At 54.6% G+C, this 17004-nt stretch overlaps 2 protein-coding genes and 2 non-coding genes across 5 annotated transcripts; 1 reads left to right on the forward strand and 3 right to left on the reverse strand.

The window, feature by feature from the left end:
- Positions 1–1975: 1975 nt before the first annotated feature.
- On the forward strand, positions 1976–5693 carry TLCD1 (TLC domain containing 1). Its single transcript, XM_039507408.1, has 4 exons — positions 1976–2200; positions 2914–2996; positions 4164–4246; positions 4992–5693. The coding sequence occupies exons 1-4, from the start codon at positions 2010–2012 to the stop codon at positions 5385–5387; spliced, it is 753 nt and encodes a 250-aa protein (XP_039363342.1). The 5' UTR covers positions 1976–2009; the 3' UTR covers positions 5388–5693.
- Positions 5694–11892: 6199 nt separating this feature from the next.
- Positions 11893–17004, reverse strand: RPL23A (ribosomal protein L23a). 2 transcript variants are annotated; one of them, XM_039508509.1, is made up of 5 exons: positions 16848–17004; positions 15855–16035; positions 14373–14549; positions 13706–13775; positions 11893–12458 (listed from the first exon to the last, which is right to left on the reverse strand). In XM_039508509.1, the coding sequence occupies exons 1-5, from the start codon at positions 16870–16872 to the stop codon at positions 12444–12446; spliced, it is 468 nt and encodes a 155-aa protein (XP_039364443.1). In that variant the 5' UTR covers positions 16873–17004; the 3' UTR covers positions 11893–12443. The 2 variants fall into 2 exon arrangements, with proteins under 2 accessions (XP_039364443.1, XP_039364444.1); XM_039508510.1 differs by lacking the exon at positions 16848–17004 and adding an exon at positions 16123–16286.
- On the reverse strand, positions 13845–13909 carry LOC120387603. The gene has a single exon (XR_005590248.1). It is a non-coding gene; the product is annotated as a small nucleolar RNA SNORD42 (small nucleolar RNA).
- LOC120387604 lies at positions 14656–14728 on the reverse strand. Its single transcript, XR_005590249.1, has one exon. It is a non-coding gene; the product is annotated as a small nucleolar RNA Z17 (small nucleolar RNA).

Genomic DNA, 17004 nt, shown 5'->3' on the forward strand with positions numbered 1-17004 from the left:
GTTGCCCACTCGCCTAGCTTGTCCTCTTTGATCTGAACTAATGTAAATAACTTTGTGCTAACTGCAGACTTTGCTGCTCCCCTGCTCACAGCCCTATCCAGATAATTAAATCAAACAGCACACGATGTAGGACAGAACCCTCAGGCCCTGCTGTTAGCCTTGCACCATCATGAAAATGGACAATACTTTGCCTCTCACCCCATGACAATTTGGCTTCTTCAGTAGTCTCTTGTGCAGGATCTTGTCAAAGCCCTTTTGGAATCTAAATACATTCAGTCAAACAGTTCTCCTCTAGCCGTTCAGGTGCTGACTCGTAGAGTTTTAACAGATCTATGAAACACACTTTTCCTGACTACACCTATTATACAGCTTTCAGGTGTATTTTTATTCTTACTTTAATTACTGTTTCAACCACAGGTACGGCTGACTGCTCTGAAATTTCCAGAATTGACTCAAGAGATTTTGGGGGTAGGAGGGAGGTACATTTGCTACCTACCCCCACAACGAGCCGGTTCTGAGAGTGTGCGGAGTCAGTCGACGCTACACCTGGCTCATGAGACAGCTCATGGTGTCCGACACCATCAGGTGGTCCAGAGACATTTATACCGAACACATCACCGGACACCGAGCAATCGAGACCGCCAACCAGGGAAATAACCCACTTCCTTCTCTGACAGACCAAGGGACGCACCCCACCCATGTACTCATTTGCTCCACCGATACTAACCTGGACTCCTTATACAGTCCATGGGTGGCAAACCCGAGCCCACTTATCCACTGACACTTTAAAAACTCCTGCACCCCAATCTGGGTCTATGCCGGTTATGTGATATGTATGTATCTCTTCACCCTTGCAACCGATACCTGTGATCCCTCCGAACTCAAGCCTGACCCCAGATGTACCGTACCTTCCCTCTTAACTTGTGTCTATTTAATTTTTAACATTAACGTTAATACAATTTTTAAATCTGTTCCTAGCGGGGATATGCCTTGGGGATGCTGCTGAGGGGAATGGGAAGGGACAACATGGATTTTGAAGAGAAAAGGTTTCGGAGGCTCCCATGGGACTGATTCTGGGGCAGCAATGCAGGCCTGAAAGGGCCCACAGAAGGTGCTGGCACAGGAGGAGGCTTCTCCCCAGCTCTGTGGGTTCGGGATTGGGCTTACCCCCTCCACAGAACTGGAGCTGTTCTTTGGACCATTCTGGGCCCTGGGGCAGGAGAGGCCTCGTGCTGCAAAGTGACAGAGTCAGAGGAACCGTGGGCTGGAGATGAAGGGGACACGCAGGGCTGGGAGCGGAACTCCTGCCAGGGAAGCCATCGGCTCCCAAGAGTCAGTGGGTCTGTGCCGGCCAAGCCCCATCAGCTGAAGAAACCTTGCAGGCAGGTACTAGGTCTCTGCCCCATGTCCTCAGCCCCTCCCCCTGCCAGCCCCTCCCCGGGCCAGCCCTGATGCCCTCTGAGTGGGCACAGCCCCTCCCCTGTGCCAGTCCCTCCCCCTCTGAGCTGGCACAGCCCGTCCCCCATGCCAGCCCCCCCTCTGAGTGGGCACAGCCCCTCCCTGTGCCAGCCCCTCCCCCTCTGAGTGGGCACAGCCCCTCCCCCATGCCAGCCCCCCCTCTGAGTGGGCACAGCCCCTCCCCTGTGCCAGCCCCTCCCGCTCTGAGCTGGCACAGCCCGTCCCCCATGCCAGCCCCCCCTCTGAGTGGGCACAGCCCCTCCCTGTGCCAGCCCCTCCCGCTCTGAGTGGGCACAGCCCCTCCCCTGTGCCAGCCCCTCCCCCTCTGAGCTGGCACAGCCCCTCCCCCGTACCAGCCCCACTCCCCTGCCAGCCCCTCCCCGTGCCCCCAGGGGGCGGGCGGGCGAGCGGGGTCCCGGCGGGGGGCGGGGCCCGCTGCCCGCCAGTCAGGGCCGCGGGCGCACGTGGGCTGGGCCGGGCCGGCCGGGCGGGGCGGAGCGGAGCCGGGCCGGGCCGGGCCGGGCCGGGCCGGGGAGCCAGGCGGCGGCGGCATGGGGCCCTGGCTGCGCGCGGCCGGGCTGGTGCTGGGCTCCACGCTGCTCTTCAAGGCGCTGCAGCGGGGGCTGCGCCGCCTGCCCCTGCCCGCCCACGTGCGCCGGGACGCGACCCGCGCCTGGCGCTGGCGGAACCTGCTCGTCTCCTTCGTGCACTCGGTGGTGACGGGGCTGTGGGCCGTGCTGTGGTGAGTGCGCGAGCGAGCGAGCGGCCTCCCGGGGCCTCCGCGGAGCCCGGCCCGGCCCGGCCCGGGGCTGTTAGCTGCTGCCCGCAAAGGCCTTGGGCCCGGCGGTGCTGCCAGCGCCCGAGCCCCCCAGCACATCAGCTCCCTGCTCCCGGGCTCGGCCTGGCGCCACGGCCGGGGCATGGCACCGCCGCCGCCCTATCCCCGAGGCGAGCCGCGGGCTCGCCGCACACCCTGCACCGTGAGCGGTGTTGCCAAGGCGCCCGCGGCTGAGCGTGGCCCTCCGCGCACCGCCTGGCAGCGGGAGGAAGGGCTGAGCTGAGCTGATCATGCGGCAGGTCCCAAAGCCTGGTCCCAGGGGCTCCAGCCGCTTCCAGGGCGCTTGGAGCATTCGCTGACTCCCTGCAGCATGAGCAATGAGCCGCTGAGCAAAGGAGAAGGGACCCAAGGCCCCAGTACCGAGTGACTGATCACAACCTGGGCCCGGCCTGGGCTCCGGGGGGGTAACACTCAGCCCTGGGAGGAGCTGACGGGGGGCAGCTCATGCTATTGGGGGAGTTACTGCTGCGCACCCCGAGGAGCGCAGGAAGAGGAACTGTGCCCATGCCCCTCCCCGCAGTGTGGCAGTGACCCATGACACTTGGGAGGTGAGGAGGGCTGCTAGCATCAGACTATATGAAACCACACACCTCTCTGCGTGTCTCTCCCCTCCCCAGCGTGTGGCAGGTTCCTGAGATGCTGAGGGACATTGAAAACACTTCATCCACTTCGGGATACCTGCTTCTCTGCTTCTCTGCAGGTAGGGGTTTCTGCCCCTTCCCCTCCAGTGCAGGGGCCTTGTGTGCTGCATTTCAGCTAGAGGTGCTGAAATTGGAGCTGGAAGAACCGTCCCCATCTTGCTGCCCCAGCCAGCTCCATGCAGGACTGATTCAGCAGCATCCCTTCCAGGGCTTTGTGGAGTCCACTTTTGAAAGTCCCAAATACTGGGTCTTCTGCTGCATCCCAGGGGAAAGTATTTTACGGCCCAATACCTTTCACCTAAGTTCCCTCTAAGCTGCACGGTAGCCTATTAAGCGCCCCGCAGGCGCTCAGGGCTGCAGCAGGGAAAGAGGCCTCTCCCCCAGCCCTGGACCTGCCACGGCCCCGGGGAAGAGGCGCCGCTCCCCTCACTGCTCAAAAACCTTTCATGGTGTTCAGCCTTCAGCTCACCTGTGCTTTAATTCCATCCTGTTGTTCCTGTAACACGCCCTGGGCCCGCCCACAACAATGCTCCTCCTTAGGTGTTGACATCTTCAGAGCCGCCGAGCTGTCTGGCCTGTTCCTCCTCAGTGACTGTTTACAGATTTAAATCTGTGGCTTGGCTCATCAGTCGCAGTCCCTCCAGTTCCCTGGTCGCTTCGCTTGCTCTTTGCTGAGCTGCCTGCAGCTTTTCAGTACATCGGTGGTGTCCAGACCCAGCGAGCCCTGTGCACAGGGGCGCTCGCCTCCCTGCTCCATGACACAAGGCTGCAGCGCCTCTAATTGCACAGGTCTTTTTGCTGCCGTACTGTGCGGCACAGTCATTGAGCCATTCCAGACAGAGCCACTCCTGCTCCCAGCGTCCTGTCCAGACCGTGTTCCCCGCCTTACAGACGGTCTCACTCTTGTTCCCTGTGCATGCTTCTGCCCTCTGTCGATGCTCCCAGAATCCCTTTCCACCCTACAGGTGATCATGCATGCGCCTGAGAGGCGTGAACCTGCCTCACTGAGAGTGTCAGTCGGGACACCGGGTGTTCCTCCCAACTTTAGTTCCCACCTGGCTAGTTACCAATGCGGGAGGCTGTTTAATGCAGCCCCATCTCACTAGCCTTGCACTGGGTAGCAGCTGAAAGCTCTCCATGGGGGCTCTGTAGTAGCCCCACAGGGTGTGAGTGTAAGTGCCCCACCCCAGGACTGACAGACTCTGCTCTCCGCCTCCCTTCCACAGGCTACTTCATCCACGACACGCTCGACATCATTGTGAGCCACCAGTCCCGAGCCTCCTGGGAGTACCTGGTCCACCATGCCATGGCAAGTACAGGCCCCCTGCAGTGAGCCCAGCCAAGTTGACTCTGCTCTTTCCAGATACACCCACAGCTGAGTGGAACTGACCAGTGACCCTGGGGAGGTGGAAAGGCAGGACGGGTGCCCACCAGGAGGCTAGGGCTGCGAGTCCCTGAGGTTGGGGCTGGCTGGCCTGTGCTGGCCTTGCTGCCTGTTAGCTGAGCAGATCGTAGTGCAGGGCATGGGCCTACACCTGCTTTGCAAGCCCAGATTCGGAGCAGCTCCCTGCCAGAGTCTCCCCTGCAGCTTTCCTTGCGTGGCAGGTGTGCTCAGCAGGGTGGGCGTGCAGAAGCTGGAACGTGCCAAAGGGGGCAGTCAGCCAGGACACACGAGTGGCTCCCTGGGGAGTGAAGCAGGAGGTGGGGAAAAGAGCCCAAGGGACCTGCCCACCTCCCATGCACAGAAAGATTGGTTAATACTCCAGGCTGGGACACCAGCTGGGTTAGACTAACCTTGTGAGAGGGGGGTGGCCATGCACCTGTGGCTAGAGCCCCGGGAAGCTCAACCAATCTGCTCACTCCTGATTGATGGCTCCCCCACTCCCCAGGGCCCTGCAGGCTGAGCTGGAGGGGCTCCCCCCGGCACTGGCTGCCTTCTAATCTCCTTCCTCTGGCATGGGCCTGGTATCAGGCACTCAGCTCCATGCCTGGGCTTGGCCGGGGGGAGGGGAAGGCAGCTGGCCTCACTCCTGTGTCTGGGTCCTCCCTGCCAGGCGATCTCGGCCTTCTTCTCCGGGATCTTCCTGGGCCGCTTCGTGGCAGCAGGGATGCTGTCGCTCTTCGTGGAGGTGAGCAACATCTTCCTGACCATCCGCATGCTGCTGAAGCTGAGCAACATGCCAGCTCCCGCCCTCTACAGGATCAACAAGTACGTCAACCTGGTGATGTATTTCCTCTTCCGCCTGGTGCCCCAGACCTACCTGACCTGGTACTTTGTGCGCTACGTGGAGGTGCGGGGTCAGGGAGCCTTCCTGATAGTCAACCTCTTCCTGCTGGATGCCATGATCCTGACGTACTTCTCCCGCCTGCTGCGCTCCGACTTCTTCCCGGACTCCTGCAGGCGGCGCGCCGGGAAAGAGGCAGGCGGGGAGAAGTTCTTAGTGGACTGAGTGAAGGGGCAACGCCTGTGGGGTTGTGCAGACCCCCCCTGCAGCGGAGGGCTTGGACCTGGGGCGCTTTGCACCACATGTGCCTTACAGCTGAGCTCCACGGGCACAGGGCTCTGCAGTCACTTAATGAAGCCTGTGCTTTGTGGCGCGATGGCCCGAGCTGCACCCCACCCCCACACTGCTCCCAGGGGCTGGGGTCACAGCAGGCAAAGCAGGAGGGGAAGGATGGAGCTGGTTGGGAAAGAGGGTTTATCTTCCATGTTGTGATGGGATGTTCCATGCATTAAATACGTGTCTGTTTCCAAGCTTCTGCAGCACATCTGGGCCATCCTTTCCCTGGGCAGAGCGTGCACGGGGCTGGGAAGGAAGCAGCTTGTTACAGACACTGATGGGGAGGAGCCATCAAGGCAGGGGCAGCAGTGGGAGCAAAGGCCATGGAGAGGAGAGCTAGGGCAGAGGGATTTGAGGCAGGGGAGGTGGGATATGCAGGTGCTTGGGGCATGCCGGGTTAAAGCTCTGGGAGTAGCATCAGCCTCTCGCTAACAGGATGGTTGTGGGAGAGGGGCCTGTAGTATCTGATGTGAGGGCTGGGGACTTTTCTGCCCTGGAACCGGGCTGCTGGCTTTTCAGTCAATTCTAGCCAGTGCCCGGGCTCACCCAGTTCCCATGGTGCATGTTCACTCCTGCCCCTCGCTTCCCAGCCCGTCGCCCTGGTACACGTGCTTCCCCGCCTTCTGCAGGGCAGATTCTATTAATGGTATTAGCAAGGGACCTAGGAGCACCAGAGCCGGCCCAGGGCCCCACTGCGCGAGGTGCTGGACAAAGAACAGACAGTGCCTGCCCCTAAGAGCCGACAACAGTGGGGCTTTGTACTTGTTTTCTCTCCCTTTACTTTTACCTTCATTCACCCCCCTACCCCGCCCTGCCCAAGCTCCCTCAGACATCTACGCTGGAGCTGAAGTTCGGGCTCAGGCAGACAGACCCGCACTAGCTCCAGCACTGAAAATAGTGCAGTGGCGGGTGCTAGCCAGCCCCTGTACACAGGCAGGGTTTGTACTCGGGGCTGCTAGCCCATCCCACTGCCTGGGCAGCCACAGCTGCTTGTAGCAGGCAAGCTGGATCTGTGCGCCCACACTGGAGATTACACCTGCAGCTCAAATAAATCTGTTAGTCTTTAAGGTACCACTGGACTCTTCATTGTTTTTGTGGATACAGACTAACACGGCTACCCCCGATACTTGACCTGCAGCTCAGTGTCACATACCCTGTGTCTGCAGACGGGGAGGGAGGGAGCTGGCCAGTGGCTGCAGAGGCAGGTGGGACGGCGGGGGAGGAGTTTTTTCTGGATGGAGGAGCCAAGTGTCCACTTGCAGGCAGAGGGAAAGGAGCCAGAGAATGGAGGGAATGTTTAAGTGGAAGAGAGGAGGAGTAAGGGGGGGTCAAGGGGCAGGTGAGGGAAACGGCTGCCAGGTGGTGAATTTTGCTGGAAAAGATGGTCAGGATTCTGGGCAGAGTAGGAGGGGCCCAGGGCTTGAGAAGGGACAGCAGGGGCTGGGTGGGAGAGGCCCAGGGCTCTATCAGCAGGGTGGGCAGGTGAGCTATGGGCGAAGCCAGAAGGGAGGAAGTCAGCTGGATTGCAGGGGCAGTTAGCAAGGTGGGCAGAGCATTGAACAATGAAGGCTGCAGAGAAAGGGAAGATACGTGGACTGACAAGAGCAAAGGGGCAGAGGAGAGGGGCATGGTGGAGCAGAGTCTTTCATGTCACCCAGTTGCTGCTTGGGCCAGTGCTGGTGCTATCTAGGAACAGGCCAGACAGGGAGGACCAGGGCTCTGGAATGCAAGGAACTCTGCTGAAGAGAGGACGCAGCAGGGCACAGAGCTCACGCCTGCCCTAGGCGGTGGTCTCTTCAAAAGCCTTAATTCCTGCTTTGGTATGAAGCAGAGGTGCCTGGCTCTTCCTGTGGAGAACCCAGCTAGAACAAAGATTAGTCCAGCAACCGGAGCGGCCATGCACCAAGCCCCAGAGCTGAGAAACTGGCCTGGCAGCTCCATTCCTGCTATTGCAACTCCACCTGAAGCAATGAGGCAGATGCTGTAGGCTGGGCTCTAAGGCTTATCTAAAAATAATCCAATGACCCCTTAGTGTACTTGGGTCAGGGATGGGGTGTGCGCAGCTGCCCCCTTTCCAATGGTCTAATCCAGGAGTGGTGAGCCTGGGACCTACCTTTATCCAGAGGCCTCATGCACAGTTGGGTGCATTCCCTCATCTTACCTCCTGCACCCATCCAGGGCAGATGCATGCTGCTGTGTCGCTGCTTTGCAGCTGTAACACAGGGCAGGGCTAACTTCTGGAGCAGAGGTTGCTGTGTATGTGGTCAGGTGTCATGCTGGTGGGCAGTGGGTAAGAACTTGGCTAGAAATAGCCAGGGCTGCTAGCAGACACAGGCAGCTGGGCTCTGTCCAGCACCCATGCTAACGGATTGAATGGCCTTGGATGTGCAGCTTGTGTGAAAGGACATCGCTCTGGGAGTTCCTGTGCAGCACTGGGGAGGCAAATTGGTGCAGGCACCTGCAGAGAGACCATGCACTTGGCTACCAGAATAAATCTTTGGCCTGGACCCTGGCAGGGAAGGTGGCTTGGTGTGTTGAAGTGCAAATGGGGCTGCTCTTGGGACCCCCCCAGTCCCTAACGTGAGCAGCCCTGCTGGAAATGAAGCTCAGATTCTCTCCCTGGGCCTTTTGCTAGAGGGTCTGTTATCCACCCGAGCCCTGCACTCAAGGCCCAGGTTAACCGGGGGTCAGCAATCAAGCTGCAGGGAGCTAGCAGCTATGCCAGAGTGGCACTGGCCTATGGGCTGAATGAGGCACTCTGCTATGGACGATTACATGAAATGCAGCTGCCTCCTCTCGGCCCCAAACTCATGGCAGTTCCTAAGCTGCTGTTGGAAAAGGCCTGGCCCCGTCTACATACCTGCTTCTTCTTCATGAGGGCCCTCCTTGGGCTACAGAAGCTTTGCTTAAATGAAGGCCCCTGGCTGACGCTGTTTCAAGCTTCTTCTGGGAGACAGGCGAGGAAGGTGCAGTGGCTGGTGGAAAAGGTGAAGCTGAAGGAAGCCAGCCTGGCTCTTCTGTTCCGCACTCTCCTCCCTGCACTGGCCAGCAGCTGAACACGCAGCTTGGAAGTCAAGAGCAGGAAACTTTTTGGTCACATGCCCGTCTCTGCCAATTGGAGCAGGGTATAATGAATGACAGGTCATATCTATGCTCACCCCTGCTGCCATCACTCTAAGTGGGCAGTGCAGTGCATGCTGGGTGTTTGTGCTTCATGAAGTCATGGGCAGAGCAGCCAGTGCTGCGTGCACAGAGGCAGGATTCTCAAACTCCATGGCTAAAAGATGGCTTCTGCCTCAGGAGGCTGAGCCAGTGTTTGCTCAGTGGCTCCTGGTTCTTCCTCAATAGTCTGCACTCACCTGGGCTAATGCAATACATGACGCAGCAGCAGCCTGGCCCAGCAGCCCAGCAGCACTCAGCCCTAAAGGAAAATAGAGTCACAGGCCTTCTGGCCCAGCCTCCTTAAAACCAGAGTATTCACACCAGCCCTCCTGGTGGAGAATGAGGCTCAGGCACGAAGCTGACTCTGGCTGGCCAATGTGGCCACCGGGCCAGGTCACCTCTGAAGAGCAGACCTAGTGCTCCAGGGGACCAGCTCTAGAAACTCACAGTACAGGTGAGGACAAGGCTAGCCAAGGGGCTCCCGTGTGCATTGGGCTGGATTCTCAAAGGCACCCACAGCCTTGGGGAGCTGTCAGGACCAGAAGAAGGTCTACAACTGAGAAGCTCGTAATCCAAGCTCTCCTTCCCAATGCCCAGCTACCACTCCTCCGCCTTAGCTTCCAGTCAGGCCCTGTGGAATGCTCTCCCTGGAGTGTGGCACCTGCCTCCCTCATCTCACTGTACCCCCAGAGCTGTGCTATGTTCATGCCTCACCCCAAAAACTAAGTCCTTTCCCCCTTGCTGGTGGATGACTAGTATTCCCAGGCAGAGCATAGCGGCAGCCAAGGCGTGTCAGTGCAGACAGCTGGTTTTGAAGCTTCTCCATTGTGCAGAACTTTCCCTCTAGGTTCAGCCAGTCCTCTGTAGAGGGGAACATTCCATCTCTCACAGCAGAACATGCCTTGCTTACAAGCTGTGTTCTCCCCTAGAAATGTCAAATCATTCCTACCGAAAAAGGGATTAACCATTTCCATGTAGTGGTGCTGCTGCCCGCCCTGGCTTGGGGTAATAACCAACACCAAATAGATGGTTTCCATCAGCAGCACCTGCGTTTCCATATAACCAACACCACACACCCCCACTTCTCTTTGGGGTAACTAAAGTCAAAGGATGTCATTTGCTGAGCCTCAGCCAGAGGCACATTGGGGTGAATTACCCTGAAAATCCAGTTTACTGCCTGAGGCTCACAGGCATCCCAGTGCATGAAACCTCCCCTGAAGTGGCAAATCTGTCTGAGCCTTAAGTGAGAGATCAGAATAGGTTTCACACCACCACCTTGGCCCCAAAAAACCTGTGTTGCCCAACGGTCCTTAGAGCTCTTATATCCACACAGCACTTTTGCGTCAGCATGCACACACAAACCATTGCTTGGCTGAAGTGCCGGTCACTCCACAGTGGAATGCAAACATCACCATTCCCAGCACTTTAGGGCAGGAAGTGAAGAACATCATCCAACTGCAGGAGGGACTTCACAAGGCAGAGGATAATCACTCCTTGGTTGGCCAGGGCTTTCAGCCATTCTCTCTCAGTCCCTACCCTGTACCCCAGCCCTCGACAACGGGCAGGGGGTGTGTGTGTTAGGCAAGAATATTTCTAATCATCTCTGTTCTTTGTATCCACATCCTGCCTACCACAGTTAAACACAAACACTTTGAAGAGCTGGTTTCAACTAAAGATTTCTGTTGATGGCAGTCTCTCATTTCCAGTTAGCAACAGCAGCTAGTTTTAAGACTGCCCTGATTAGCACCTTGAACTTAATTAAGGCCTTCAATGCTAGCGCAACCTAAATAGTGCATTTCAGGGGAAATGCAGCAGGGATCATACACTTCATGCCAGACAAAACCAAATGAACCTTATTTTGAAAGGGCTGGTAATCAAAGGGGCATTGCAGTGTTAGCGACTCTGTAACTGAGTAGTTGGAAAGAGCCAGCTCAGGCTGAGAGTAGGAATGAGGAAGGGTGGTTGTAAGATGAAGGCATCACACATCCAGGCCCCACCAGTCTCTGAGCTCTGGTCCTCAGGCTCCTGGCTCAAAGGTGGGGTTAAGTTATTACTCTTATAGGCATGTGATGAGATAAGCATGGTTAGAGTGAGAGATGCTCACATACTCTAGCAATGGCCATAGGAATAGATTGTGAACAGAGGCTAATTACAGCAGCATTAAAATTAAGGAGAGGTTATGATACTAGTGCCTATCCCTCATTTCCCCCCAGGAGATCCTGCAAGGGCAACATCTGTTTGCCCCCTATTTACAAGTCTCTGTCCTTCAGCCACTGTTAGAAGACCACCCTCGGCTTGGGTTTCTATGCAATGCCCCTTGTGCAGTAACACCTCCCTAAGTACTGAACAAACTTGGTTCCCCTCATAGCTCCCACCCCCACAGTACATGAGCAGCTGGAATCTGCTTCAGGTGACTTTATTTTTACCACAAATACATATGTCTGACAGATGAGAAGCCACTACAGGTCTGTCTCATCTTACACTGGGGTTACGTTCCGTAGTCAGCACGTAAAGCAAAAATCACATATAGTCAAAATTACATTGAATGTAAGGGCAGGCGGAATCGCTCACACTACAGCAACAGTGTTTAAATTTCAGAGTGGCAGCTGTGTTAGTCTGTATCCGCAAAAAGAACAGGAGTCCTTGGGGCACCTTAGAGACTAACAAATTTATTTCAGCATGAGCTTTTGTGGGCTACAGTTCACTTCTTCAGATGCAGAGAATGGAACACACTGACAGGAGATATTTATACATACAGAGAACTTGTACAACCCAGTATTTAAATTGTTATTTCTCCTTTTTTTGTTTTTGCCAACTGCATAAAGCTGAAATCACACATGTTAAATGCACCTAAGATGCGACAGACCTGTGTCTGGCTAAGCCAGCCAGGGTGGAGGTGCTTGTGATCAACCAGATGAACTGAACGTGAGAACTTCTCTAAAGGTCTCATTTGAAATCAGGGAAGTAGCTACACCAAGCACTCTCAAACCGGGGGTCATGAGGTTATTGCAGGGGAAGTTGCGAGCTGTCAGCCTCCACCTCAAACCCCACTGTGCCTCCAGCATTTATAATTGTGTTTAAATTAAAAACACTTTTTTTATATATTTAAGGGGGGTTGCAGTCAGAGGCTTGCTGTGTGAAAGGGGTCACCAGTACAATAGTTTGAGAACCACTGAGTTACACAATGGCCGCAGCAGTAGGCAAAAAAATGAAACCAACCCGTAAAAGGATGAAGCCATGATCCGTGAACTTTTTATTCTCTGTGAAAGGCGCTGCACAGAGCACTTTGAACAGGGTCTGGCTGAGCCTGGGGTAAAGTGGGAACAGCAGCAGCAGAAGTCATTGGTATTTGAACTCCATGTAATTAAAGCAGCACCAATGTGCTGCAAGAGCAGCCAGGGCAAGACAAGAGCAGCATGTTGAATACAACATACTAGTGATTTAAGACTCCTGCAAGGAGAACAATGAGCCGGGGTTGAGATGTCACTGTGCTTCTTCCTGAGCTTCACCACCACCACCACACTCCTGTAGACTAGCTCCTAGGAAGTCTGCCATGCTGCAGGTGGCTGGGATAGCATTACAGTCCCACCTCTGAAGTGGCATTTATATTCTTCCACTTCAGTAATGTTGCATGAAAGTCAGTCTGTATGTAGGCTCCCAGCCACTGAGACTGTGCTAAGTGCCCCAAGTCTCCCAGAGAGCACTCGCTTACAAAACACAAGAGCCCACGAGTGGTTGTACAAAGTTTATTATCTCATCCGCCCAGCTCTTGGTGGATGCCCTTTAGATTATTCCAATCTGAAAGGAAACAAAAGGAATGTTACAGCCTGAACCCTGCCCACATGAAGATGGAGATCAAGATGTAGAACAGTGGCAATGAATCCATCTCCCCCCAAAAGCTGTAGTCCACTGCAAACATCCCGTCTGCTCTAGCTCAAACAAAGCAAAATATTCCTGCAGCACCTAATCCTGCCTACACCACACAATATTTACCACAGAACAGCCTGGCACAGTAAGATGCACAACAGCCCTACTAAAATGCCTGTTACCCCCACTTCTGACCATCCTGTTTAAGAGAAACTTTTGTGGCAGGCCCCAAGGCTGGTTTGAGGGGCACCATGCTCCTATCCCGCCGCAGAACTAACTGCTCTTCCCCCAGCCCAGCAACAAAAATCCTCCCAAGTGCCGGAAGTATCTGTATAACATGTGGTGTTTTGGCATGTTCTACTCAACAGCCGGCAAGTCGTTGGACAGCTTAAGTTGTGTCAGAGAAGCTCTCTTAGAATAGCGCAAAGATTCATTCCCCTGTTAAGAGACTATAAGCAAGATTTATAGAGCATGTTTCATCCCAAAGTATTTCCCAGACCAGCTACACATGATCACTGACCCCTGCTGCAATACAGCCCCTCTCCTTGGAGGAAAAGGGAATAAACAGACATTCTTTGCCAGCAACCTCTATGCAGCATTATTAAGAGAGTAAGTGAGGAATTACTCTTCCAGCTGAAAGCGCTGGTTAAGTCAGGGAGGCAGAATGTTGGGCTGTGAGCATGACCAATACCTTCATTCTTAAGGGTGCCACTGAATGGTTAATGATAGAAGTGTCAACAAGGTTTTACACCTCAGCTAAGAGACAGATGTGCTTGTCTGCAGCCATGTAGAGCTCATGAATTTGCTCCAGAGCCATTTGTTCCTAGCTGCTGATCAATATCCCAGCGTCCCTGCATAAGTACATTTCTGATGGAAGCCAACGATAACATTACTGTTCAATTATGATACCTCTTCCCCTTCCTGTCATTTCTTATATAAGGTCAGGGTCATCCTAAAGACTTAAGGCTTTTAAAGGCTCTAGCCCAGTGTCGACCAAGAATTCTACTAAGAACCTGTGAGAAATTCAATTCCACAGAGTGCAGGAATTACTGCCCTACTTCAGCACAGCACCCCACCCCCACCCAAGAATAACAGCCCTGATCACAGCTGTGTGTCAAAACAGGGTCTAGAGTAGAGAGGGCAGATGAAAGTGAGAAAATTCAAGTTTCCATTCTCACCTTGTTGGCTACATCCAATGCATCATAGTCTGGAGCAAGACGGACGTAAGCCTTCTTCTCACCATCGGGCCTACAATGAAGCATGAGGCATTAGTACCCACAACTACTCCTCTCTCTTCCAGTTGTGCATCACCACATTGTGCATCAGTGGTTCCTTTGAAAACATCACTGAGCTCAGTTGAAGTAGTTTTCCATCATTTGCACAAAGAAATTCCCTTTGTTGCTCCCAAAAGAGCTGCTCAGATCAACTGGCTGGTACTTCAGTACTGCAGGTTACTCCTTTCAGCCAGTGATTACAATTTACATTCCACCATGACATGCTCAGATTCAAAGCAAAGACTGTACAACAAAATCATGACAGATCTTGAACTCTGCAACTCACACATACTGTAACCTACAAACCAAGAAACTCAGCTATAACTGTCTTTATATAAAGCATTGAGAGGAAACATATGAATGAATCAGAAAATTCAGATTTCTCTGTATCATTAGAACCTTTCCACCACCCCACACAGCTAATTTTCTGGGTTCCAGTTCCATGCACCTGCTAGTTTCACTCAAGCCAGGTACATTTTCCCTTAAGCTTTTAAACTTTTAAATCAATTATCTGCTTAAACAGCATCCAGGGCACTTTGAAACATCTTACACCCACAAGTACTTCATTTACCGGATCAATGTGTTGACCTTGGCCACGTCAATATCATACAGTTTCTTGACAGCCTGCTTGATCTGATGTTTGTTGGCCTTGACATCTACTATGAAGACCAGGGTGTTGTTATCCTCTATCTTCTTCATGGCTGACTCTGTGGTCAGAGGGAACTTGATAATGGCATAGTGGTCAAGCCTGTGTGGGAGAAGCATTTGAGTTGCATAACACTGGCAGCAGTGAGGTATGCTAGAGAAAGCTCCTTCACACAGCAGATTGTCACTATAGCTCTAGGAAACTTCAGGGTACATCAGTTACTAGTAAGATTGTAATCACAAGCTCTCAGGCTTTGGTCGCATGGAATCATCATTTGCACCCCAAACATCCACTACAAAGGCCAATTAAGAAAGCTGCCAAGACATTGTTATTTCAGTTTCCAAAACACAGCTCTTCCATTCACTGAGACCAGTTTGTGAGAAGTGGGACTGTTCTTAATGTTTCCTCTGAATACTGTGTGGATGCCTCAGTTTCTGGCCAACACTCTGTCTCCTGGCAACTAATGGCCCAGGGCCCTTCCCTCCTGCAAGGTGACAGCTAAAGGTGTGGAAGAACAAAGAGGTCAGAGGAACTCAGCAGAGAGGGGCTGGAGGTGGGTTCAGTTTGGAACTGGCTAGGGACGGAAAGTGAGGGCAGACGGGGTAGCCTGGGTCACTGGGCCCCAGAACGGACCCGGCTGCGGGGTCCCATTCTCTGTATCTACACGTTCTGTTTTAAACTGTGTTCCTGTCATCTAATAACCCTCTTACTGGCTGGCTAAAAGTCACATCTGACTGCAAAGTGGGGGTACAGGACCCTCTGGCTTCCCCAGAACCCCACCTGAGCAGACTCGCTGTAAAAAGCGCACGGAGAGGCATATGCTAAATGCTCCAAGATCAAACCCAGAAAGGTAAAGCTGTATAAGCTTCTTGCCCTAAAAACAGTCTGCTCCAAGGGAAAGGAGGCTCCTCAAAGTCCTAACTGGCTTTGTGGGGAGCCATTCCAAAGCATCGCCCAGGAACTCCGTCACACAGTTCTACACTAGAAATCTGTTTGCAATGTTGCTTCAGTTTTCTGCAGCATCTTTATACCAGCAAAAACCCTAGTGTGGATGAAGTTATACCAGTCAAAAAGTGCTTTTGTCAGCAGAGCTTATTTCACTCACTTTTTTGCCATATAAACAGCAACTGCAATAGGAGGGGTTGCTGGTTCTGCAACTAATCAACCTTTTCTAGTGTAGACTTGACCTAAAACTACTAGCTTGTATGTTACTTATGATTCTCCAATATAAAGTTACATTTAACAAGTGAAGTATTTTTAAAAAGAAAAACTTGATAAGATTATGACTAAAACCAAGCTGGCTTTAGATCAAGAAACTCAAGTGTGATGGAGATGGTGGGAGGTGTCCAGATCTCTGACTAGCTATACTGAAACAGATTTTAAAGGAAATGGACCACACAGACATACTTGTTCCTCCGAGGAGCACTCTTCCTAGGATATTTGGGCTGTCTCCGTAATCGTAAAGTTTTGGGCCTCCTGAAGGTGGGAGATGTCCTGATTTTCTTCTTCTTGTGACTGTGGACTCCTTTCAAAACGGCCTTTTTAGCCTTCAGAGCCTTGGATTTTGCCTCTGTCTTGGCAGGGACGGCTACAAAGAAAAGACTGGTTAGAGGAGGCTGGCAGCAGGTGGTCTGTTGGCCTTGACAACAAGGGACTTGACACTCCCAAACCATACCCCACAGGTGCTGAAGATCCATTCTGAACACTGGCAGCCTCCTAGGCTGCAGCCTCAGACATGGGAACCCTTGGCTCACAGCCCTTTACAGATCTACGGGTGGCAATGAAACCCCGCTCAATCCAGCAGCGGAGAGTCACTGGATGATGGAAGTTGCACCGCCCCGCACGGCTAGCGCGGCATGACACACATCACACTCCCCGAAGCGATCAGACGAGGCCGCCCTGGGAATGACAAGACGGAGATTTGCCAGGTCTCGGTCCTGGGGCGGGGCCTCCCCTCATTCCGCATCTCCCCCTTACCGGGGGTTGGAACGTGCCTCAGCCGCACGCAAGATGGTAACGGCTCCCTCACGCCGCGCGTGGGCCCTGGTGCCGGCGCTGCCCGGCGGGCGCCGCGCGTGGGCCCTGCTCGAGGCCGCGCTGCCGCGCCACGTGGGATGCCCAGGCCGCCCCCGCCCCCTCCCCGGGCCTCAGCCCAGGCCGCCCCCGCCCGCGCGGGGCCCCGGGAACGGCCGAGCCGCCGGGCTCCAAGGGACCCCCCCCGGGGGCGGGCGCTGGGCCGCGCGGCTCCGGAAGCCGCCCTGGGCCTGGCCGGGAGCTCCCCGCACTGCGCGCTCGGCCCGGGGTCCCCGGCCAGCCGCACGTGGGGCGCAGGCCCCGCAACGGGGAGCGGGCAGAGCCGGGCGGCCGCCGCGCGGGGCGGTCCCCCCCCCTCACACTCACCCTCCTTCTTCGCCTTCGGCGCCATCTTGGGAAAAGGGCCTGCTCGGCCGCCTCGCACGGGTTTATAGCGCCGACTCTCACGAGAGTAGGCACAAGCAACGCGAGATCCCGCATGGCATGCCGGGAGTGGTAGTTCTCGTGCCAGACGGCTAGACGG

Source organism: Mauremys reevesii, linkage group 20, assembly GCF_016161935.1.
Source record: "Mauremys reevesii isolate NIE-2019 linkage group 20, ASM1616193v1, whole genome shotgun sequence".
NCBI lineage: Eukaryota > Metazoa > Chordata > Testudines > Geoemydidae > Mauremys > Mauremys reevesii.

What these genes read in the sequence shown, in the direction of transcription:
- TLCD1 (XM_039507408.1), top strand. Translation starts at nt 2,010, where the DNA reads ATGGGGCCCTGGCTGCGCGCGGCCGGGCTGGTGCTGGGCTCCACGCTG. An exon ending in GGGCTGTGGGCCGTGCTGTG is followed by an intron (nt 2,201 to 2,913) that starts GTGAGTGCGCGA and finishes TCCCCTCCCCAG; the next exon opens with CGTGTGGCAGGTTCCTGAGA. An exon ending in ACCTGGTCCACCATGCCATG is followed by an intron (nt 4,247 to 4,991) that starts GCAAGTACAGGC and finishes CCTCCCTGCCAG; the next exon opens with GCGATCTCGGCCTTCTTCTC.
- RPL23A (XM_039508509.1), bottom strand. Translation starts at nt 16,872, where the DNA reads ATGGCGCCGAAGGCGAAGAAGGAGG. An exon ending in GCCGAAGGCGAAGAAGGAGG is followed by an intron (nt 16,036 to 16,847) that starts GTGAGTGTGAGG and finishes TTTTCTTTGTAG; the next exon opens with CCGTCCCTGCCAAGACAGAG. An exon ending in AAGGTCAACACATTGATCCG is followed by an intron (nt 13,776 to 14,372) that starts GTAAATGAAGTA and finishes GCTTCATTGTAG; the next exon opens with GCCCGATGGTGAGAAGAAGG.